The sequence below is a fragment of the Zeus faber genome (assembly GCF_960531495.2).
Source record: "Zeus faber genome assembly, chromosome: 21".
NCBI classification, from domain to species: domain Eukaryota; kingdom Metazoa; phylum Chordata; class Actinopteri; order Zeiformes; family Zeidae; genus Zeus; species Zeus faber.
In genome coordinates this window covers 3780258-3805341 of record NC_137208.1, presented here as the reverse complement: position 1 = coordinate 3805341, position 25084 = coordinate 3780258, and the positions used below count along the sequence as shown (strand labels likewise).

The window sequence follows — 25084 nt, the reverse complement described above, 5'->3', positions numbered from 1 at the left end:
TTATCAAGCTGAATTAAGATATAAATGTAAATATGTATTTTTTTTTACTAATTATTTTACTAATACAATATTTCTGGTAAATGTGGTGACATGGACAGAAAATTTGTTGTCCAGGCCTAGTCGACTGCTGTCAACAGCGCCGACTACTTATAGTAGTTGACTAGTTGATTACTTAAACTAGTCGACTGCTGTAAACAGCGCCGACTAGTTATAGAAGTTGTTAGTTATATAAAGTTGACTAGTTGACTAGTTATATAGAGTAATCGACTAGTTGACTAGTCGATTACTTTAACTTGTCGACTGCTGCCAACAGCGCTGACTAGTTATAGAAGTCGACTAGTTGACTAGTCGATTACTTTAAGTAGTTGACTGCTGCCAACAGCGCCGACTCGTTATAGTAATCGACTAGTTGACTAGTTGGTGAAGCCCTCATGTGCATATGAGTAGGAAGGGTGATTTAAGTTGCTTACACTTGCGTGCCGAGCTCATCGTGTTGGCCGGCGTTGGCGCTCCACGTTCCTTGGTGGTTGTTGGGCATCATGGTATTGTTTCTGACACGCTGGGTGTATTTACTCTTACAGCGCGTCACAGCTCTTACGTAACGGCCCGGTCGCAATTGCGTGGGCTGACGCCGATCACTTTGAAAACTCGTTGGATTCCACAGCCTTAGATCTCAACCAAGTGTCACGGTGGAGTCTAAGACAACGTGAGAAAATGAACCGTGAAACCTTTACGTTCCAATGTCAATGAATGTCTGCTACGATAGTGTCATACGCTGTGAAAAAACAACAAGTGACATTAAGTTGTTCATGGCAGTTATTATTATGAAGATGAATTGGGGGAGACAGCCCTCCTGGTGGTGTTTTGGAGGTGCAGCAGCACTTGTGCACTGCCAGTTTTGAAACCCTGCCTTCTCTCCAGGGTATAAATGAATGGTTTTGGGTGAAGAACACCAGCAACAGAGAAGTTCCTGTTCTGAGGATCCCACTTTCGGGTTATCCATGAAAGACCTGCATCAAGACAAGGCTCCTTTTTGGAAGAGGAGAGCGTGAATACTTTACGCCTTTTTTTTTATTTTTTGAACATCTCCTTCGCCGTTTCGATAAGCTTCTGTCTGTCACTTGGCCTTTCACTTTCTCTGTTGATCAACCCCGGCTCTTCCAACGCTTATGGCTTTGTTGAATTTTGTAACTGGCTTATACGAAAGTTAGCTTTTGGAGCTTTTGTGTATTTCAGGGCCACAGGTACTTGAATGCATCCTCGGGCAGGGTCATGTGGGGCGTCTTCAGCATCACATTTCCGCATTTCTCCTGGCGGTCGGAGCACCTGCTCCCACAATTGGCTGGAAACCTCAAACTACTACCGTGTGCCAAAGTGAGGGCACTGGAAACGGCTGGATGGCGGTGCAACTCGGGGGTTTGGATTTTGTTTAGGGTTTGTGGTGTCGGGAACAAACTGAGGCCCTGGTCCTGTTGACTGGAGCAACATTCATGAAGCAAAATAGGAGAGAAATACCTGCACAGTGCTACACTTTGAAACAGGGACACAGCAGCCTCTCTCAAAAGTTGGGTGTCGCCTTGTGACTACGCCCCGAGCCTCATGATTCGTTCTTCATACAATAATACATGTGTGCTCAAAAAAACAATAATAATGAATGAGCAGTTGGGGTCCGGGCGTGTTCACAGTTCACAGTGTTATCGTGCACGTGCAAGATAACTGCAGCTGGAAGACACTTTCTATTCCCATGACTGTCTCTTTGTAACAGGCGTGAGGAGCAGAATAGGATGTAGAAGGGAAGGTTCTGGATGGCTCTAAACTCATGCACCTGGCTTTTCTGAGCAATTAAAAGTACTGTGGAGTCGAAGGGCGTGTGAGGCCTTCTTCGAGCTGGAAAATCCTATTCCTGCACACAAGCATGAGCATAATAAAAAATGAACAAAAAGCATATGAACAAAAGCCATGTGATAATTGATTATGTGGAGCGTTGTTATTGCAGTTTTCTCCATACAAAGGAAGATGTGGCTCCAATGGAAACAAAGCTTTGAGCTCCTCTGCCCAGACAGGACGTCCATATGCTGTTGGAATGGTCCGGATGGACCATTCCGACATCCAGATGAAGTGACTTTCTTTTCTTTCATTGAATTTGACTCTTTGTGTTGCGTCGGTCGCATCCTGTGCTCTGAGGATTCAGCCTTTCGTGAGGACATGCAAACAACCCTAAGATTCTTCACCCCCATTCAGACGATACTTTTGGGTCGTCTCCTATGACGGTTTTTGAGCTTTGTGTTTCTCCCGCCAGATTTTATAAGCCATTCTGCTATGTGACTTGTCCAGAGAATTTTTGACAAATTTGCTCCATCTTTATATTTCCAATACTTGAAATCGTGTGACTAAAGTTTAAGTTTCCAATTGTTGACATTTTACTTCTCGTTGCAGTATTCAAGATATTCTTTGTCATCAAGAAATGCCACTAATAACTATCACCAATGTTTTCAGATAGCTATAATAATAATAATAGTAATAATAATAATAATAATAATAATAAGAAGAAAGTCAAGTTGACGTCTTACCCGGATTATCTTCACCGAGTTTGACTCAAAATCGGCGTAAGCACGACCTGATGAGCTGACCTGGACTCCTCCTCAACCGTTCCACTAACCGCGGCGCGTAAACACCTAAACCCGGATGTGCCCGGCGGACCCGAAACCAAAAACCCTGCGATTCCGCCGCAGATATCGGACCACAGAAAGAGTCGCTTGGGAAGACAGACAACGGGTCGCCACGGCAACCGCCGGTGAGGGAGCTGAATATAGAGAGATATTCGGACGGAGCGCATGTTCAAGAAAGTGTCGGAGGGGATGGTAGACGGAGGTTTTTTCCTGGGTTTACTTCCTGTCAATGACCCGACGGCTCCGTCAGGCGTGTTTTTTTGAGTCCTCACGTTATTCCAAACACACGTTGGGACCTGAAACGCTTTTTTATCTGAACCCCGGTATTGAGGTTAATCTGGGTCTTGAGCGCATGCGAAGGCACCGCTTGAGCTGTTGAGGGAACTGCTTGGCGCTGGTTTACGGCAACGCCTCGGCGTCCATTGCCTTGGCCCTGCCCACCTCTCCGGCCCCTGTTGGAGATGGATGGAGCCAGGCTGACGTCGGAGTATCTCTTTACTGCAGCCGTCACCCCTCCCTCTCGTCTCTTCGTTTACCCGCTCGCCTCGCTCGCCCCAAACCTCTCAGCAAAATCCTAATAACATCTGCTTTGCCAAGGGGGCTTCTCTCTCCCCCTCTGATTGTCTCTCTCTCTCTGTCCCCCCCTCTCTGCCCCCCATTCTCTCTCTCTCCCTGTCCCAACCCCCCCCTCTCTCTGTCTCTCTCTCCCTCTCTCTCTCTCTGTCTCTCCCCCTCTCTCTCTATCTTTGTCTCTCTCTCCCCCTCTCTCTCTCTCCCTGTCCCAACCCCTCTCTCTCTCTCTTTCTCTGTCCCTCTCTCTCTCTGTCTCTCCCCCTCTCTCTCTCTCTCTCTCTCTCTCTCTGTCTCTGTCTCTCTCTCTCTCTCTCCCTCTCTCTCTCTCTCTCTGTCTCTGTCTCTCTCTCTCTGTCTCTCTGTCTCTCTCTCTCGCTCTCTCTCTCTCTCCCCCCACCCTCTCTCTCTCTCTGTCTCTCCCTCTCTCTCTCTGTCTCTCCCCCTCTCCCTCTCTCTCTCTCTCTGTCTCTCCCCCTCTCTCTCCCCCTCTCTCTCTCTCTCTCTCTCTCTCTCTGTCTCTGTCTCTCTCTCTCTCTCTCCCTCTCTCTCTCTCTCTCTCTGTCTCTGTATCTCTCTCTGTCTCTCTCTCTCTGCCCCCCCCCCCTCTCTCTCTCCTCTGCCGCTTTCATCTCCTCAGATCTCACTTTGACTTTGAGAACGGGGCTTTTAGAGGTCCTTAACATTCACTCCGCAAGAGTTTCTCATGGAGTGGGGTTTTCCTGGAGGTGAGCTGAGGCCTCTCTCCGGCTCCTTCCCGCCTCTCGTCCTTATTAATGATGATGATTCTTTACTTTACTGTTTTTCCTCTCTGTTCTCATTAAACCCGTCTGCCTGGCTGTTTAATATTCCGCCGTCTTCGTCTCCCCCTCCTCTTCCTCTGCGAGGGGCTCGCCGTCCTCTGCTGTAAACCTTGGGAGCTTTGGAGACCTTGTCAAGCCAGTCCGCCTCGTAGCCTCAAACAACCCCCCCTTCCTTCCTTCTTTCCTCCCTCGGTTATTTGCACATCCCGCACTCTCTCTGACGTTGAAAACAACAGGAGTTCAGGGCGGAAAAAAGAGGGGAGAAGAACTGGTAATGACAGGCAGAGCTAGAGAGGGTGAGAGGGATATTTGGAAAGGGTGGATGGATGAAGAGAGAGAGAGAGAGAGAGAGAGAGAGAGAGATTTTTTTTTTGATTTTTAAAGCATCTTTATTTTAACATTTTCTCTAGTTCACAGTTACAGACAATACAACAAACACACTTGGTTCACTAACAGAGTCCTACACGTTAAAAAACGACCGGAAGCACAGGTCGTCCTCCACCAGGGAACAGATGGCGTCGTTAAAACACCACAGTTTGATGAAGACGTCCAGACTCTTCATCAGTCTGTGAAAGTTAAAATCAATCAAGACTCTGGCCCTGACCAACGCTACAAACACTCTTCCTAAAACACTCTCCTTTCCCCTCAGTTTGTTCCTCCTCGTGAGGTAGATGGCCATCTTCGCTTCCCCTACTAGAAAATTAAGCAGTCGCCATTTCTCTGCGTTGGCCCTGTAGTATCCGGCCCCAAAAATAAAACAGTTTCTGGACCACTCCTCCTTGAAGAGCTTAAAACTTTCCTTTAAAAGACTAAAAAGCTCTAAAAGTCTGTCGCACTCTGCAAAACAGTGAAACACGGACTCTGGCAGTTTGCAGAATGGACATTCATTTGCGACCGTGGGATTAAAAACAGAAACAAAGCTGTTGACAGCTATGGCTCCATGTAGGACCCTCCATTGGAGGTCCCCCGTCCTTTTCTTGGAGGGAGCTTTGTAAAAACTCCTCCAACACGGCTCCTCCTGTCCCCCCATCTGGAGCCGTCCCCTCCAGACAGTGTCCTGCCGCCCCTCCAGTCCCTTCCTATTTAAAACAACCACACACTCTTTGTAAAAAGCCTTCCCGCTGGCTGTGTGCAGGTCCAGTTCTGCATAACGTGCCCTGTGCAGCAGCTTCCCGGAGGACCCCTCCAGGTTGGGGGTCAGGGTCATCTCCGGGAAGGGATCCTCCGAGTTTGGCTCCTCCGCGCCTTCGCCGTACTCCTTCAGCAGGGCCAGCTCCTCCTCCGTGAGCGTCTCCCTCCACCTCTTGAGCACCAGGTGTACGATCCTGGTGGACCTCACCCCCAGCCGCTCCGCCATGGCCTCGCCGTCCTGCAGGTCGCTCCCCGCCGCCGCCACCACCTGCCTCAGGGTCAGGACCCCCGCCTCCCTCAGGATGCTCCTCAGTCCTGGAGTGGCCCCGTCCTGCACATCCAGCCTGGCTCCTCCGATCACCGGCTCCTCCAGGAGCCAGTGGAGGGAATCTGCGGCCTCCCTTTTCCTGTTCTTAAATAACCCCCATGCTTTAAAAAGCTCCTGATAAAAACGGGGTAAGCCCGACTTGTTTAGAAGACTCGTGTCCATTAAAAACAACGAGCGGTCAAGTCCCATCCTCCCAGTCCTCTTTAAGACCAAGCCCGCCACGTCCTTCCAAACGTTAAAGTACCCCGTTAACAACTTCTGCACAAACTGTAACCTAAAAGTTGCCACTCTGCTTTTGATGTCCACCACACCGTGCCCCCCTTCCTCTTTAGGCAGAAAGACCCTTTCCTTCCTGACCCAGTGGAAATTCCGCCCCCAAAAGAAGTCTATCAGCTCGGCCTGTATCTTCCTAACTAGCAGGTCTGGTGGTTGGACACAGGCCACTCTGTGCCACAGCTGTGAGGCCACCAGGTTGTTAATAATGAGCGTCCTGCCCCTATAGGACAGCTGTGGCAGTGCCCACCTCCATTTTCTTAGCTTGCCCTGTATCTTTCCTAGCAGTCCTTCCCAATTCTTCCCCACCACACTTTCGCTCCCTAAAAACACTCCCAGATACTTAAACCCATCCCTTCGCCACCGTAAGCCTCCTGGCAGTTTTAAAAGTCCCCCCCTCCATCCGCCCACAGCCAGCGCTTCGCTTTTGCCCCAGTTGACTTTCGCTGCTGATAGCAGCCCAAAGTCCCTGACGATCCCCTCCAGTTTGCTGATTTCGTCCTGTTTCTTTATTAAGACAATGACGTCGTCCGCATAGGCTGATAGAATGTGGCTTCTCTCGAGACCGTTTAGAAACACACCCTCGATGTTCGTCCTTAATTGACACAGCAATGGTTCTATGGCCAGAGAGTACAACATCCCTGAGAGGGGGCAGCCCTGTCTCACCCCTCTACGCACTTTAAAAGGGCCGCTCAGCCCTCCATTAATCTTCAGTATACTCTCGATGTCCTGGTACAAAACCTGGATCATGGCTACCAGACCAGGGCTGAGGCCAAAAGCCTCCAGAGTTTTCCAGAGGTAAGGGTGCTCAACCCGGTCAAACGCCTTTTCCTGGTCTAGCGAAATGAGCCCAGTTTCAATGCCCAGAGAACTAGAGACGTCCAAAATATCCCGAATTAGGGACACATTGTCCAGAATGGACCTACCAGGCACACAGTAAGTTTGGTCCTGATGGACGACCAGGTCCATCACCTCCCTCAGCCTGTTGGCCAGTGCCCTCGACAGGATTTTATAGTCCGTGCACAGAAGGGACACAGGACGCCAGTTCTTGATCTCCTGCAGGTCTCCTTTCTTGGGTAGGAGAGTGATGACTGCCCTCCTGCAGCTGACTGGCAATAACTTATCTTTAAAAACTTCATTAAAAACCATTAAAAGGTCCTCCCGTAACTCCTCCCAGAACTCTTTGTAAAACTCTGCAGGAATCCCGTCGATGCCAGGGGCCTTACCCCCCTTCATGCTCTGCAGGGCCGTGGAAAGATCCTGCAGGGTCAGAGGTTCCCCCAGCACCGCACTGACATCTTCCGGGACCCTGGGCAAATTCCCACAAAAGGAGTAAAACAGTTCTTTTTGCTCCTCGTACTCACTTCTGTACAGCTCTGTATAAAAGCCCACGGCTCTCGTCCGGATCTCCTCCGGCCTCCTGAGCTCCTGTCCCGTGTCTGATCTCAGGGCGTGGATAAACCTGCTCTGCCCGTTGCTCTTCTCCAGGCTAAAAAAGAAACTAGATGGTGCGTCCATCAGTGCTGCGCTCTGGAAGCGAGAGCGGACCAGCGCCCCCTGCGCCTTGGTGCCTAGTAGGTCTGCAAGAGCAGCTCTTTTAGACTTGAGGTCCTTAATGTGATCTCGATTCCCAGTGGGTTCCACTACACCCTGTAACTCCACAATGTCAGTCTCCAGATCCCTCATAGATCTGCTGATGTCCCGTGTGACATTGAGAGTATACTGCCGACAGAGCTGCTCTATCTCCCTCTTCCCATAGTCCCACCACAGTCTTAAGGAAATAAAATCCTGCTTTCTGTCTCTAAAACCTTCCCAAAAAAACCTAAAAGCATCTTTAAAGTTGGAGTCACATAGTAGGGTGGTGTTAAAATGCCAATATGCGCTTTTGGGCTTTACATTGGCGATAAAAACACGGCAAACAACCAGGGAGTGATCGGTAAAACCAACAGGCACCATTCTACATTCCTTAAAAATGTTAAAATGGTGCTTAAAACAGTAAAACCGGTCTAGTCTGGCCAACGATAAAGAGGTGCCTCTGCAGTGCACCCAGGTGTACTGTCTTTCATCCCCGTTGGTTCTCCTCCACACGTCCGTTAGCTCGTTCTCGCTTGAGAGCAGCCTCATCGTGTTCTGCGATGCTCTGTGCGGCTCACAGTGGTTCCTGTCTAACAGGTCGTTCTCGGTGCAGTTAAAGTCACCTCCTAGAAACAGAAACTCCCCAGTACGAGCTTTGCTTAAAACCCCATTTAAAACTTGCAAAAAAGTGACTCTGTGTGGTCCTGTGGTGGGAGCGTACACATTTATAAAGACAAACTTATGATGCTCAAATGCTGCCCTCACCACCATCAGTCTGCCCTCCACCACCTCCTCCACCTCAAAGGATGCTGGGGCAAAGCTCTTAGAAAAGAGAAGAGCCACCCCACCGCTGGTGGTGCTCTTGTGGCTTAGCACCACCTCCCCCCCCCACTCCCTCTTCCAGTCAGCCTCATTGCCAGAGTCACTGTGGGTCTCCTGCACCAACAGCACATCCAGCCTCTTCTGCTCCATCAGCTCATACAGCAGAGACCTCTTAGCTGCGTCTCTGGCCCCATTCGCGTTCAGCGTGCTGATGTTAAAGTCACTCATTGCAACGGAAAAGGGAAACAGCCCGAACAGCAGCGCCCACCTCCACCTCCTCCCCATCCTCTCCGTTGTTCAGCTCCTTCCTGATCTTCTGCACTATTTTCTTTAACCTGTACACCTCCTGGTCCGTGAACCCTCCTCTCCCCTTACTCCTCATCTGTTGCTGGGCCGCGTTCGCCAGCAACTCCTTGTCTGAGAAGAAATCCTCCACCTTAATCCCTTTCACATTCTTCGTCCTGTGCAGAAACGCTTTTATTTTGCCCACACTGTAGCTTTTTTTGCCCTTTTTCTTCTTTACACCGAGAAAGACCTGCCCCTCACTGTCTGCAGCAGAGTCCTCCTCCATCCAGGACTCTGACTCCGAGCCTCCCTGCTCCACCTCCTGACTTGCCTTCCCCTGGCTTGCTGTCCCTCTCTTCGCCTGAGAGTCTCCTGCCATTTTGTTGGACTTTCTTTTGAGCCGGGGGACTCTCAACCGATCGTCCTCATCCCCCATCTCAAAGTCACTTCCTTCCAGTGCCTCCTCCTCCCTAGCTACGTCACCTGCACTCCTTTGACTTTGTTCCGTAGCTCCCTTTCCCTCACCAGTCCCCTCCTGTCCCCCCGCACCCACCTGCCTGTCTTCCGGACCCTCCTCCTTCCCCTCCTGTCCTCCCGCCCTTACCTGCCTTCTTACCAGACCCTCGCCTGCCTCCCCCCGTGTCTCCACGCTCACCTGGCTGCGCTGTCTACCTCCACCCGTTCCCTCCTGCGGCTCCACATTCCCCTCCCCCCCCTCCTTTTTTTTCCCCTGCCCCTCGCCTGCCCCCTCCTGTGCCCCCACCTTCACCTGTTTCTTCTCCTTTCCTTTCCGCCCTCCACCTGTCTCCCCCTGTGCCCCCACCTCCACCTGTCTTTCCCCTGCCTCCATTTGGCCCTCACCTGCCTCTCCCTGTGCCCCCACCTTCACCTGCTTTTCCCCTCCTTCCTTCTGGCCCTCCCCCGCCTCCTCCTGTGCCCCCACCTTCGCCTGCTTTTCCCCTTTCTGACCCTCACCTGCTCCCTCCTGTGCCCCCACCTTCGCCTGCTTTTCCCCTTTCTGACCCTCACCTGCCCCCTCCTGTGCTCCCTCCTTGTCCTGTCCACCCTTCTGCCCCTCACCTGTCTCGCCGCCTGCCTTCTTACCTGGACATGCCCTGACCTGGTGTCCCTCCCCACCGCACCCAAAGCACTTGGTGGTGTCAGTGTTGACAAACACCACATAGTCAAACTCATCCGCCCTGATTTTAAAAGCTACGTTTAGCTCCGCATCCCTGTTGTTCAACACCATCAGGACGTGTCTCCTGTGCGACACCACATGCTTGAGCAGCGGCGACTTGCACCCCGACGGGACTTTTTTAACTGGCGACACCACCTTCCCGTGCCTCGCCAGTTCCTTAGTGAGGGTCTCATCCTTAATAAACGGCGGAACATTCGCCAAATTCACCCTCCTCGCCGGTGTGGAGAGAGGCAGGACGGGAACAAACATTTTGTTCACCGTGACGCCGCTCGCCACCACCGCGTTCACCTTGTCTACGCCATCCAGGAAGATGACCACCGCGCTGTTCATCCGCGCTGCGGACACAACGCTGCTGTAGCCGACAGCCTTCCCCACCGCCAGGCTGCAGTCCTCCACCGAGACCGAGGAAGACACGGGCAACTTAATGCCGTGCTTCCTCGTTAGCCTGGTGAGGTCCGACATGGTTGCGGACCCGCACCACCACCACCACCACTACCACCACCACCCCCCACCCGCTGTGCGCACACCCTACAACCAACAAAAAACTAAACCCGTCACCAACAAATAATTATAAACATGCAATTGATAGAAAAAGTTAGAAAGTCACTCACTCTACCAAACGCTCACACGCTCCGCTCGCTCACACCTCCAATCACTCAGAGAGAGAGAGAGAGAGAGAGAGAGAGAGAGAGAGACAGGGGAAGGGGAGGAAGCCAGCAAACAGCCGGGCTCTGGGAGGCGGCGGGAGGCTCCGGGGGCTCTGGGAGGCTCCAGGGGGTTCAGGGAGGCGGTGGGAGGCTCAGAGAGGCTCCGGGAGGTGGCAGGAGGCTCAGGGAGGCTCTGGGAGGCTCCGAAAGCCAGCGGGACGTGGCGGGAGGCTCCGAGAGGTGGCGGGAGGGTCCGGGAGTGCTGCCTCCCAGGCTCCGGGAGGCTCCGAGAGGTAGCGGGAGGCTGCGGGAGGCTGCGGGAGGCTCCGGGAGGTGGCAGGAGGCTCTGGGAGGCTCCGAAAGGCAGCGGGAGGCTCCGAGAGGCAGCGGGAGGCTCCGAGAGGCAGCGGGAGGCTGCGGGAGGCTCCGGGAGGCTCCGGGAGGCTCCAGGAGGCCCCAGGAGGCTTCGAGAGGCAGCGGGAGGCTCCGGGAGGCTCCGAGAGGCAGCGGGAGGCGGCGGGAGGCAGCGGGAGGCTCTGAGAGGTAGCGGGAGGCTGCGGGAGGCTCCACGAGGCTGCAGAAGGCCCCGGGAGGCTCCGGGAGACTCCGGGAGGCTCTGGGAGGCTGCGGGAGGCTCCGGGAGGCTGCGGGAGGCTCTGAGAGGCAGCGGGAGGCTCTGGGAGGCTCTGAGAGGCAGCAGGAGGCGGCGGGAGGCTCAGAGAGGCGGCGGGAGACGGTTTGATCAAAGCGGGGACTGGGGAGGCAGGCTGAAGGGAGGAACGGCGTGGAATTAAACGAGTGAAGACCCGGCCTGCAGGGGCCGATGTTTAAAACAACAAAGCGCCTCCGATGGCTTCCCTGTGAGCAAACTGGCCTTGATGGAGAGGCAGGCAGACAGACCCAAGACAGACAGACAGGTGGGCGGAGAGGCGGACAGACTCCAATCCATGGTACACTCCAATCGTTCTCCGTCTTCCGGTATCATCAAATGTTCTGCTTGAAGTATTCTAGTTTAACTATGTACTGCTGCTGCATGTACTGTAGATACTATTCCAGACGAGAAATGAGAAATGCACGGCATTTACAGTCTACGGTGCTTTTCTGGCCACCGAGGCCTCTCAAAGCGCCTCACGTGTTCCACGCCGCGCAGGGAGACAGGGAGACAGGGAGACAACCAGCTCATCGGGAGCTCTTGGGCCTGTTACTCACCCCACGCCAGACAACGGGATTGTGGGCGTTCAGATCTGGCAGCGCTACGCAAATGTGCGGTGCAATTCCCTTGCGTTTCCCGTTGAGGAAGTCAGCGGATGATCCCAACGCTGAACACTTGAATTTGAAACAAAAGTCTTACATTTGATGTTCCTGGCCACTAGATGACAATGGTCTTATACAACCTATCTGTGCTTTTGGCAGTACCATCAGGCCAAAGTTGCACTTTTCGCATGGCCATATCGGGTCAAATTTGACGTTTTTAAACGTGCGTTCAACTCGCACCTTTTGCTCATCGGTCCAACTTCTCCTTCTGTAGCTGGACCCAAACACGGCTGCTTGCACCCATGTTCCTGTTTTTGATACGTCCTCTTTTCCCATGTTATGATTTTCAAAAATTCACATTTTCTGTCATGTATGCCATAATTCATTGAATACGAACTTCATTTGGACACAATATATGATTATTTTTATTTTATTTTTTATTTTTTCTCATCTCATGTCCTCTCCTCCCCACCCCCTCCCCACCACCCTTGTTCCGTTCTGTTCTTCCTTGTAGTGTGAGTGGAAAGCTTGTCCACCCTGAGCCGCCCCCAGAGGCGCTTCCCAGGTAATAATCCCTCCGTCCTGGTGGAAATGCTTTGCCTCGTTGAGCGTGACTTTTGGGCTGATCTCACACAAGCTGGTCTTAGATCTTCATGACTGAGGTGGAAAGACCTCAAAAAGAATGTATATCAACACAGCAGATCACCACATTGAGAGCCTGACCATCTGATCAAGCGAGGGGGTTTCTGCGGCTCGATTCAGAACGTCCGAGGTCCCGCGCCGCGGTGAAGCCGTCTTGAGCTCCCTTATCTTTTGATGGCGGAAACCATTCCTCTGTTTGGGAAACGGCCCCCCTTCGTATTCCTCTTCCTCGTGCTGGGCCGCTTCAGTCCCCGCCGCCGTTCATAATGCGGTCGACGCCGGTGCGCCTTTGCGCCTTTTTTAACATGCCTTGAGCGCACGGACGCCAAATAGTGAATAATAAATCCTCTGGAAAATCCGTCGCAGCGTCCTGGACGCTATTAGGTCCGTGTCTTTCGGCGGGAGTTGATATTAACTCTGCGGCAAAGACATCACACGGGCACAGAGCTGCCGCCTGGCTTCTTATTGGGCTTCAACCATGAATAGATGTCTGACACACATGTGCATCAGGAGCCATTTTTCGACAAAAAACGTGTCTGTAAGCAACTGTCCCGAATGACACACTCAAACCAAACCTGCCTAGATTCACCACACAGCGGCGGCGTGCAAGTAAAAACATGGAGGAGCGGGGGGGGAGAGAAGGAGCGCTGGTAAAAGGGCGATATAAGCCGGTAAATTGAAAGACGAGGTCGATGGGACAGGGGTGGGAGAGACGGGGCCTCGCCAGCACTCCGCCATAATGTGTGTTAGTCGTCGCCCTGCCCAGGATTCCTGCGCTGCCGTCACCGGGGGCGACCGATGGCCTACACACACGCGCGCGCACACAATATCAATTGCTCAGTCATTCAGTGTGGCCGACATAACCGACCGCCCCGAAACGGGAGCAATCTCCCAGCATCCGCCTCCGGCTGAGTGGAGGCCCGGTCCCTAAATGCCAGCGCGTTCCTGCTCCTCACACACCAGACGTTGAGAGCGCCGGACTCTGGCGCCGACCACAAAGCCCCGAAAATACTCTCCTACGGGGACGTCGTGCATTTGGGATTTTCGGTTTCAATTTTTTCGGTGGCTCTCGTCGGTTTAGAAGATGAAATGCAGGGGTCCCCCAAACATGCACTAAACAGCATTGAAAGAGCGTGAGATGAATCCGTCAAGCCCTGAAAAAAACACACCTCTAATAAAAACAAAGAAACGTGATGAATCACAGGAAGTAGAAGGAAGAAGTGATGAAAGACCTGCTCTGCTTGTTAAATATTAACAACTTGCTTGCGAGCATGCATATCCTGTCACGCATTCATGGTCAATTTCAGCAGCTGGCAGCACGTATTCATATGCATATTTCTGTTTTTGACTTTGACGAAGTGTCTTATCCGTTTCGTTGAGAAACACTTTCAGCGGTTAGAATTGGTTGAATTGAACCCTGGTATTGAATCGGTTGCAGGCAGGTTGAGTTGGGAGCTTATGCAACAGTGTTCTGTGTTCCATTCTGGGTTTCCTTATCATTTCACCTGAAGAAATCCACATCCCAGGGAAGTCACATTGCTTTGCCTTCTCCTGATCCATTGATTTTCGGGGGTTTTGTTTGGGTGACTTGACGGTGCGGTGGGGAGACGGTATGTTTAGTTATTTTTACCCATATGGGCAGTTAGCCGAGCGCAACGAGTTACGCTGCTTTAGCTGATTCGCCGCCACCGCCGCCTTTCACATCTCGCTCGCGCCTGAGCGGTGCATTCTTGCCGGGGAAAGGCGGCGGACCCCGCCACCAACAATGGGTGACAGGGCTTTAAGTTCTCCAGCACTGTGCCTGATTTCCGGCGTCGGGCCGTTTTAGATTCACATAATATTCTGGAGGGGAAAAATGACTAAACTCACTGCACGTGGGGTTTTGTTTTGGATGCGGTTTATCCAATCGCGTTGAGCGAGGGAAGCGGCATTTCCCCTCCCAGTGGTATGAGAGTCATGTGTTTTTACCCAGTGAACAGCGGCTTTCTATCACTATGGCACTGATGGGTGTTACAGGAGCGTGCTACCTGCCGCACGGCGCTTAAATGGCAATGCGGCGCATGAAACCTGTGGAAGGTACGGCCTTAGTTGAGGAGGGGGCGAAGAAAGAGCGGCGCTGGGCGTGGATGGGGGGGAAGCGGTGGAGCCTGGGATGCTGCCGGGCGCGGGTTTGTGCGCGGCGTGCTCCGGGAGGTCACTGTACCGCGCCATCGGAAGCAAAGTGCCCAGTCGTCGTCAATTAGGTCCATGGTACGAAGCTGCTGCCCGCGCACGCCCACATACCACCGAGTTACCGGGAGCGACCGTTAAGCGCTGCCCCTCCGCATCAGTGACAGACCGTGTGTGCGCGTTCATTGGAGAACACGATCCCTGCTTCACAATTGCACCAGGCACATGCTGTTACAGAGGAATAAGTCTGTGCAGCTCTCCGTCCCTCGGCGGGGCGTCGGCTGGAGTGTCGAACCCTGACGTGCGTGTCTCTGGGGTCGGGGAAACCGGAGGAAAAATCCGCTTGGACACGAGGAGGTTCCACACATCCCGGTTCCGCCCGGATTCTGGGTTAGAATCCGGGCGGATTCTAACCCAGAACCTCGTTGCTGTGAGGCGACAGCGCTAACCACTGAGAGGATGGGAAGTGACTATTATCTGAGTACTAATGAACCCTTTCTAGGCCCCTTCCGTTTTTTAAAACATGAACCTCCCCAACCGGAACCAGCCTCAAGTGGTTTTTGGGAGAGGTTTAACGTGACGTTTTGCCCCACTGAACGAGGGGGAAGGGTTCCAGCTCATATTGGGGCCAAGTTCAGCCCAAACTCAGACCAGTGGCTGAACCACTGAGGCACACAGAGCGCTGCATTGACTTTTATGGTCCCAACATGAATTTTGAGCTGTTCTAGATCCCTGAACTCCTCTAAAAGACATGAATAAATATAGCTGCAGGCAGCAACGCCTGGTCCAGGGTAGTCGGCCCTTAGCTAAAGTGCACATTCCTTCTGTCGAGCTTTCAGAGACTCTTTTAGTCCTTTTAATTGTCAGTAGCGGAAAACACATCAGGCATTGACTCTGAGGTATAACATTTATATTATAGAAACATTCATGTGAAATTTGGCTTAATATCTAAGTGCTTATACAAATGTATGCTGGGATTTACAATATAGACGTAGAGGTGTAGTTCTCACTCTGGTCTTTATTTAAACGCAGAACTGTTAGTAGTTTTTTTTGTATGATATACAGTCATTTTCCACCCAAATTCAATAATCCTCCAAACTGTAAGATGCGGTGGGCTTCTCTGCCCACAGGTAGGGGTTTAGGAAGGGAGACGTCTTTCCTGCCGTGGGTTGCCGACATGGCGAGAGTTTTTATTATATGGCCGGCCAAAAGCATGAACAACAATCAATGGCTCCTGTTCGGCTGACGAGGCCGCGCGCGCATCCCTCTCTGGAAGACAGACGTTAAGAAAGCTCCCTGCCTGGAACCAGACCAATCAGCGCCACATGGGCGCTCATTCGGGGGCAGCTGGGCGGCCATGGGAAGGAAGCCATGCTGCGCTCTGCAGCCGCGGCTTAACCGCGCCCCTCGGTCCGCCACCGCGTGATACGGGTCGTGGACGGTGGCGTAGGAGTGATGCAGATATCCCTGAAGTAATACAAATATAATACAATAAATTTGCTATTTTTTTCGTTGTCGTTTTTAGGATTTTTTAAATGATTCCAGGTCCCGTCTTCCCAGAACGGCGTCCCTGATTTTGTGGGAAATAATGGCGATGACGTTCGTCGAGGCCCTTTGCACACATTTCACCGACCGTTTGTTCATAAATAAATCAATCAATCAATCAATAAATCAATAAACAAACAAAAAAATAAATAACTAAACAAACAAACAAACAAACTAATAAATAAATAAAGCCGTCACCGCGCAGTTGTTTTTTGTTGTTTTTTTCTGCGTTGTTGTTTTTTTTATCTGGAGTGCAAAGACCTTCACCGGGGTTTTGGGGTTTTTTGTTTTTGGCTTCTTGCATTAGAGCCGACCGAGGCGACAGACATTTTAAACTGCAGCGACACGAAGGCACAGATCAGGGCGCAGTCCCGGCGAGCAGCAGCTGGGGGTGACGGAGTGGACTCTCTCTCCCTCTCTCTGTCCCTCTCTCCCTCTCTCTCCTTCTTGTTGTGGGATTTTGTTTCTGAGTATGAACACGGAGTGAGAGAGACGAGTTAAAGTTGTGTCCCGGCCCCCCGCAGGTCGGCCCCCAAGGCTCCGTCAGAGCAAGGCAGCAGCGGCGACAAGAAGGAGCGTCCCACCAGCACCATGAGCGAGGCGTCCAACTACACCGGAGGCTCCGACTACAGCACCTTCCCCGGCAGCCCCGCCACCACGGCAACCACCGCCACCACCATCAGCACCACCGTCAGCGGCACGTCGGCACGGGTCAGGACCACAACAACACGTTTACAGTAATCAAATGAACCGAAATAAACTCTGTTTTTGGGGGAGGGCCAGTGACCCCCGTTTTTTAAGGTCCTAAATTTTCTCGCAGAAAATCGTTCTAAATTTTTTTTTTTTTTTTACTTTTGTTATTATTTTTTATTATTATTTTATTCTAGCTCTATGCATTATAATTCATAATTAGGCGATTTACATTTACATCCTATAAACAACCAATAAATAGATAAGAATCATTTAAATATGAATCTGTCTTACTGTACTTTCAAAACTGACATTTTTGACTGGTCAGTTGCATATTATTGCATATTGAATAACATTGCATATGATTGCATATTGGCCAATTTTATTGCACCATAGAGCATGTATTGTATGTATGTGTGTGTGTGTGTGTGTGTGTGTGTGTGTGTGTGTGTGTGTGTGTGTGTGTGTGTGTGTGTGTGTGTGTGTGTGTGTATATACATATATATATATATATATATATATATATATATATATAAAATGTATTATTCTTTTTTTTTTTTTTTTTTTCAGATTTTTATTTTTTTATTATGTAGTATTTATCGCAAACATATCATATACATATCAATACATCAGTCTATGAAATGTCCCGTCAATCTGATTGGGCAACGATACGTACTGACATGGGGGATGCGGCGATGCCACGGTGCCGGTACTGATTCTGAATCCTAATGTTTTAGGTTTTGTTGGATCTTGTGTTATCATTCTGTGCAGCGGCCGCGTATGAGCTGCAGACAGGTCTGATTTATTGGAACGCAGAGGGGGACCCACAGCCCCCGAAATCACTTCAATAGCAAACAAAGCAGCAAGCAAAGCGCAGAACGTACGGTAGTTTACAGATCAGAGGTGTGTGTGCATGGGGTGGTTGTTTTGTTTTTTGGAACAGTGCACTTTCCTGTTTGTGACTCTTTGAGTCTGTGCATTTTTACACCTACTCCTCTGTCTGTGTCTTTATGTCGAAAAGTTAGGGAGCGTGTTTTACTACCGCCGATTCAGATTGTGAATCCTAAACCTTTAAGCGTTCATGAACGGTACAGACGTTGACATTTGGGGTCATTGAATCAGACGCAACGGATCCATTGTTCTCCACAAGAGGCATTGAATGTGTTAAAAAGAAAACAAAAAAAAACCCATCAAAATCGAGTTGTTTGTTGTTTTATATGCAGCTACATTCAGAACTATTTGTGACGCACAGCCTTTCATCCATCCCTCCGCTGGGAGCCATGATCATCAGCTGAGACGCCTGCTTCTACTTGCTGTAGGGCTGCCAGTTCAGCGTCGCCGTTGTTCATACCTGGCAACCCCCAACAGCGGCTGATACTCACTGCTCCCAGCGGATGTATTAAAGGTTATGCGTCAAAAATAATGCAAATACATAATCGTAACTGCAACCTGGGTGAAATAGACAAAAACCAAATCCCCTTCAATATCTGACTTGTTTAATATCGCTCGGAAGTATCAGATTTATGTATTAATATACAGTATTCAGATACTGATATCCGATTTCGTCCATGGCACTATACTGCTCCTTACTGGAGTATGACAACATATCATATATAAAACCAAGTTATATTTCAAACTTATCGTATAATATTACCGGTATAGTTTATGACTTTTGGGGGGACTGGGTTTTCTTATCGGGTGCCTCGGCGTCTAAAAAGGTTCATGAATCAGGAAGTAAATATGCACGGCCGGATCAGCGCCGCAGCTCTGTGCTTCCATGAATAAGTGATGTGTTACTTCTGCTTACACTGACCAAAAGTAAGCATAACACTGCATATTTTTAGGGATTCATGAGCAGTCATTATTTATAAACGAGCCGTACGGGCCGAACCACAGTGCGTGTCTTGGCAAGGACACACATGCGCGCGCGCACACACACACACACACACACACAAGGAAAGATAGTGTTTTTTTTAGGGTTTCAAGTTGGTTTAAACATGTTGGTGCAATTGGACCATCTCTCTTTAAATAATTAAGCGTTTTCTCTTTCAACATGAATGATTTTGTCCAAAGGGCCTAATACTGTATACTTGCTTTTAACTACGCGTACGTAAGATGGCTGCCCCGCGTATCCTGCGTTCCCTCGGAGCCTTGGTTGTGCACGTCCTCGGAAATGAACGCCAGGCGTCCGCACGGTGCAATTCAACACACGACCAGCGGGGGCAGTGTATCGGGACGGGACGAGCAGAGTGAAACTACCACGAATGCGGAAAGTTTCAAAGGCAAACTGCCGCTGCTTGTCCGCGAGCTCACGCATTTAAGGCGATAAATATTGTTTCCGGCACAGCCGGCGCGAGCGACCATCATCTGACAAGTCACCATGGAAACCTTCCAAAAACAAACTGAAAGGGGTCCGAGAACGTTACGTACGAGCACAGAGGGAGACGCTGGAGAATGGGGGACGGCGGTCGTTCTCCACGTTCCTTCCGCTCAAGGAGGCATTCCGGATTCGGGGATCGGCCGAGTCGTCTGCCCCCTGGTGGACTGCTCTTCTAATCCTCCAGGCGCACGTCGGAGCCGCCTGTCTGCCCCTACGCCTCGTTAAAGCCAAGTCTATTAAGGGCTGAAATCATCTCGTAAGCCACGTCGCCAGGGAAATATCGTTACAGCTGATATAACAAAAAAGCAAGCAGCTGTTTTTGTTTTTTAACGTGGTAATGTGAAGAATGCAAATAAAACTCACATTAAAATGAAAATATACTTGTTTGAAATCATCAGCTTGTCGTCTGTGGCGCGTTGCTGCAGCGACACAGGAGGCAACGTTTTATGAGCTGAACACATTTAGTTTTTTTGTTTAGGGGGTTTTTTTGTGCGTATTTCCTATGTTATGTAAATTGTGTGTGTACTGCACTGTGCATGCACAGCAGGAAGAAAATCCAATGACACAAAGTCACATGCAGTAAATGTGTTGTTGACTGTTCCCCCTGGCTGCTGCTGGCATTCAGAGCTCTGACATCTTGCATAATATGGATTATGTATTGTGTGTGTGTGTGTGTGTGTGTGTGTGTGTGTGTGTGTGTGTGTGTGTGTGTGTGTGTGTGTGTGTGTGTGTGTGTGTGTGTGTGTGTGTGTCTGTGTGTGTGTGTCTGTGTGTGTCTGTGTCTGTATGTGTGTGTGTGTTACATAATTATTTAAATCTTCCTAAGGAGCAATGATTTACTTTTGCTTCTTGTTTTGTTGTCAAGAAATGCAAAAGGGGAAAAAAAAAAAAAAAAGAGGTAGAGAAGCTCTGAGTGGCCGAGGCGGGAAAACAACAACTACTCTAAGCTCCAAACGTTTATCTTGTTAAAACCTTGTCATAAATTGTGTGAATGACAAATCTTCGCCGTAACTTCTTTAATCTGTTTAGTAAGCCGTTATAACGATATAAACCTTTAACTTTTGGGCTCAAATATATATATATATTTTTTTTAACTAAGGAATTTGCTGAAATATTTTCATTATTTATTCATTTATTTGCTTACTTATTTACAAACATACTTACTTAATGATGTACTTTACATTTACATTTACATTTACATTTAGTCATTTAGCGGACGCTTTTATCCAAAGCGACTTACAAGGGAGAATAACATTCAAGCTACAGCTACATGGACTTATTTGTTTATCTACTTACTTACCTACAAACCAACATACTAATTTACTTATTTATTTACTTACCTAATGACATTTATTTACTTATGTATTTACTTACCTGCTTACTTACTTATTTTCTTAATTATGTATTTATTTTATTAATTACATACCCTAATACATGCTTATTTACTTACTTACTTACTTACTTACTTATTTACTTACCAACCAAATTACTTACTTATTTAATTACTTACTTATTGACTTACCAACCAACTTACTTACTTATTTACTTACTTACTTATTGACTTACCAACCAACCAACTTACTTACTTACTTACTTACTTACTTACTTATTTACCAACCAACTTACTTACTTTTTTACTTACTTACTTACTTATTTACTTACCAACCAACTTACTTACTTATTTACTTACTTACTTATTCACTTACCAACAAACTTACTTACTTATTTGCTTACTTACTTACTTACTTATTGACTTACAAACCAACTTACTTACTTACTTCCTTATTTACTTACCAACCAACTTACTTACTTATTGACTTATCAACCAACTTACTTACTTACTTATTTACTTACCAACCAAATTACTTACTTATTTACTTACTTACTTACTTACTTACTTATTGACTTACCAACCACCTTACTTACTTACTTATTTACTTACCATCCAAATTACTTACTTATTTACTTACTTAGTTACTTACTTACTTACTTACTTATTGACTTACCAACCACCTTACTTACTTACTTATTTACTTACCATCCAAATTACTTACTTATTTACTTACTTACTTACTTACTTACTTATTGACTTACCAACCACCTTACTTACTTACTTATTTACTTACCATCCAAATTACTTACTTATTTACTTACTTAGTTACTTACTTACTTACTTACTTATTGACTTACCAACCACCTTACTTACTTACTTATTTACTTACCATCCAAATTACTTACTTATTTACTTACTTAGTTACTTACTTACTTACTTACTTATTGACTTACCAACCACCTTACTTACTTCCTTATTTACTTACCAACCAACTTACTTACTTATTGACTTATCAACCAACTTACTTACTTACTTATTTACTTACCAACCAAATTACTTACTTATTTACTTACTTACTTACTTACTTACTTATTGACTTACCAACCACCTTACTTACTTACTTATTTACTTACCATCCAAATTACTTACTTATTTACTTACTTAGTTACTTACTTACTTACTTACTTATTGACTTACCAACCACCTTACTTACTTACTTATTTACTTACCATCAAAATTACTTACTTATTTACTTACTTAGTTACTTACTTACTTACTTACTTATTGACTTACCAACCACCTTACTTACTTACTTATTTACTTACCAACCAGCGTACTTACTTATTTGCTTACTTACTTATTGACTTACCAACCAACTTACTTACTTATTTACACACTTACTTCATTACATACTTACTTACAAACATATTTACTTACATACCTACTTATTTTCTTCCTTCCTTCCTTACTTATTTATTTACTTGCTTAAGTAGTTATTTACTTATTTACTTACTTTCTTATTTATTTATTTACCAACTTACTTGCTTGCTTACTTATTTGCTTACTTACTTACTTACTCATTTAGTTATTGACTTATGTACTGTCTTACTTACTCACTTTCTTATTATAATTATTATCATTCAAATTTTCTTATTAAATAACATTATGGGCAATAAAGCAATTCACACTTAATAATAATACAATAACTTAATAATGAATACAATACAAACACTGACACTACGGCGACCGAGAACCGATGATTGATTTCTAATTTCCATTGAGAGAAATTGCCTTTTTCTGATTTCAGTTTCAACAGCATCAATTTACTCACTGTTCTTCTTCTTCACGTTCCTCTCCTCTTGTCCATGTGTTTCCACAGCCCTCAAGGTCTTCCAAAAAGATTCACAACTTTGGCAAGAGGTCCAACTCGATCAAGAGGAACCCCAATGCGCCGGGGGTGAAGAGCAGCTGGCTTTACAAGCAGGTGCAGAGTCTGCGCTTTGTCGCCCACATCCGGGGAGTAAAGAGCACGGCGTCGGTGTACGCGGCTAAACAGAGCTTTTCAACCAAAACAACAGCAGGCAAACAAGTCGTTTTGACTTGACTGGTACCGAATGGAAAGGGTTAGGGTTAGGAACTCCGATTCGTCCAAATATCACGTGGTCGGTTGCGGGTACACTGAAGCAAATTAAATGCTGTCATTTGTGAAAACAGTTTATTTATTTTTATTATTTTTTTTTGTTTTGTTTTTTCTCAACCCCAAAGGCAACTCAAATCTCCATGCAAAACGTCCTTGTACCTGAGTGCGATGAATAAATAAAGATCATTCATTCAAGATTGAGAAATCGCATTTAAATAGGAAAAGAATCAACGCAGGGTTCATAACATGGAACCGTCTTGGAATGTGAATTATTATCATCATCGAACCAGAACTCCAAGCCTGCACTGTGGAAGATTTTAGGTATTTTCCTCTTCATTCATTTATTTACACCAGGGGCCCTCAAACCGGGGTCCTCGAAAGGAATTGCAGAGGCTCCACAGCAAAATCTTTACTCTATATATTTTTATTGTTTCGCTCCTTTTATTTATTTATTTACTCCATTGATGTTGTTCAGTTTTAAATTGTGAGATTTTGAACTTTTTTTAATCAATTTAAGTTAAATGGTAATGTGCACAGCAATTCATTATGTATTTACTTTATTTATTTATATATTTATTTATTTATTGTATTGTTGTTATAAGTGACTGATGTCTCGTGACCTCTGACCCCTTGCAGGACAGCACGGGTATGAAGCTGTGGAAGAAGCGATGGTTTGTCCTGTGTGACATGTGCCTCTTCTACTACCGGGGTGAGGAGCACACACACACACACACACACACACACACACACACACACACATACACACACACACACACACACACACACACACACATAAGTATAGCCCTATAAAGTAGCAGTCATATGCGAAGAGACTTTTAAAGCTCTGAAACTAATAGAAGAAGTAGTAGTAGTAGTAGTAGTAGTAGTAGTAGTAGTAGTAGTAGGAGGAGGAGGAGGAGGACCAGTGGTATTGACCTTGTACTCGTCGCCCTCACCCACTTGGATTTCCAATTTCGAGCTGCAGGTTTTTAAAGCGCCTCATCTCTTGCTCATTGTGCTGTGCACATTCCCCACAGAGTTCCTCCATCTCCATAAATTGATAAATTAGATGTTCCCTCGGCGCAATCAGCCCGCGTCTCCCATGACAAACGCTGCCGAGAATTGGGAGTTTATTGGCTAATCCAGCCCGAGGCCGAGAGAGAGAGAGGGAGAGAGAGAGAGAGAGAGAGGGAGAAGGAGCGAGAGGGAGGGAGAGAAAGAAGGAGAGAGAGAGAGAGGGAGAGAGAGAGAGAGAGAGAGGGAGAAGGAGCGAGAGGGAGGGAGAGAAAGAAGGAGAGAGAGAGAGAGGGAGAGGGAGAGAGAGAGAGAGAGAGAGAGAGAGAGAGAGAGAGAGAGGGAGAACCTGATGAAGCAATTGGTTTTCTCTAATAACAATCAACCACTTTCTTCATTTTTTTTTTTCCCCCGTTTCTTTTTTTAAACTCACTTTAGTTTTAAATGTCTTCCGTCGCTCCTGGGATGAGTGCAGCTTAGTAAATGCAAGAATCAGAACTTTGGGAGTTGTCAGCAACTTCTTTGTCAAAAGTGTGTTTGTGGGGGGGGGGCGAACATTAACATATCAGGCGTTTTGGCGCCGAACGGTGGAGGGGCCTCCCCGAGGGGAAGCAGGAAGCGGGGAGGTCCCCTGAGAACCAAACACCTTCAAGGGCTTTTCCTCTGGATCGCCGCTGCAGCTCTGAGGGGACGCTGAAGTGACATCAGCCAACGGGGTGTCGGCGCCAGCTCCAAAAAGGAGCTCCGCCCCGGAGAGCCCCAAACGGTGCTTGTTTTTTTTTTCGGATCTCGTCTCCCGAATCTTCTCTTATTCGTCTTCCTCCTCCAGACGACAAGGAGGAGAGCGTCCTGGGGAGCATCCTGCTGCCCAGCTTCCACATCTCCATGCTGTCGGTGGACGACCACATCAGCAGGAAGTACGCCTTCAAGGTGAGGCGGGACCCGAGCCCCGCGCTGAAAACCACACGCCGTGAAGTCGTTATCACGTCGTTATCACCGCTGTCCATTGTCGGTGGCGGACGCCGCCACCGACAATGGACAGCGGCATATGGAGGAGCACAGACATGACACAAATACATTCAATGGCTGTTTCTTCTAAAGTACCAGCTCACGAAAGTACCAAATTTGTGATTTTTTTCAACTCATGCTAACGCTACAATTTGCCACTTTAAAAACACACACACACACGCACAAACACACACACACACGCACACACACACAGTAACCCTCTCTGCGTCCTCCCTGCCAGGCCACACACCCCAACATGAGGACCTACTACTTCTCCACCGACGCCGCCAAAGACATGGAGTCCTGGATGAAGGTGATGACGGACGCCGCCCTGGTCCACACCGAGCCAATCAGGAGGTACAGGACATGATTAGGTTGTTATAGTGAATAATAATAATAATAGTAATAATATTATAATAATAACAGTAATAATAATAATAATAATAATCATAATAATAATAGTAATAATATTATAATAATAACAGTAATAATAATAATATTCATTGCAATAATAATAATAATAATCATAATAATAATAATAATAATAATAATATTATAATGATAACAGTAATAATAATAATCATTGCAATAATAATAATAATAATAAT

The 25084-nt window shown here is 47.7% G+C and overlaps 1 protein-coding gene across 3 annotated transcripts in view; it reads left to right on the top strand.

Annotated features, from left to right (window-relative positions):
- LOC307246352 (pleckstrin homology domain-containing family A member 5-like) overlaps window positions 1–25084 on the top strand; it is a 195268-nt gene that overhangs the window by 129294 nt on the left and 40890 nt on the right. For 2 of the 3 annotated variants that reach the window (XM_080022265.1, XM_080022263.1), the window contains exons 5-10: window positions 12070–12120; window positions 16436–16622; window positions 22194–22298; window positions 23091–23163; window positions 24298–24398; window positions 24718–24833. In XM_080022265.1, the coding sequence (XP_079878391.1) occupies window positions 12070–12120; window positions 16436–16622; window positions 22194–22298; window positions 23091–23163; window positions 24298–24398; window positions 24718–24833 (633 nt within the window). The remainder of the gene's footprint in view (window positions 1–12069; window positions 12121–16435; window positions 16623–22193; window positions 22299–23090; window positions 23164–24297; window positions 24399–24717; window positions 24834–25084) is intronic. The other variant, XM_080022264.1, reaches the window with a different exon arrangement.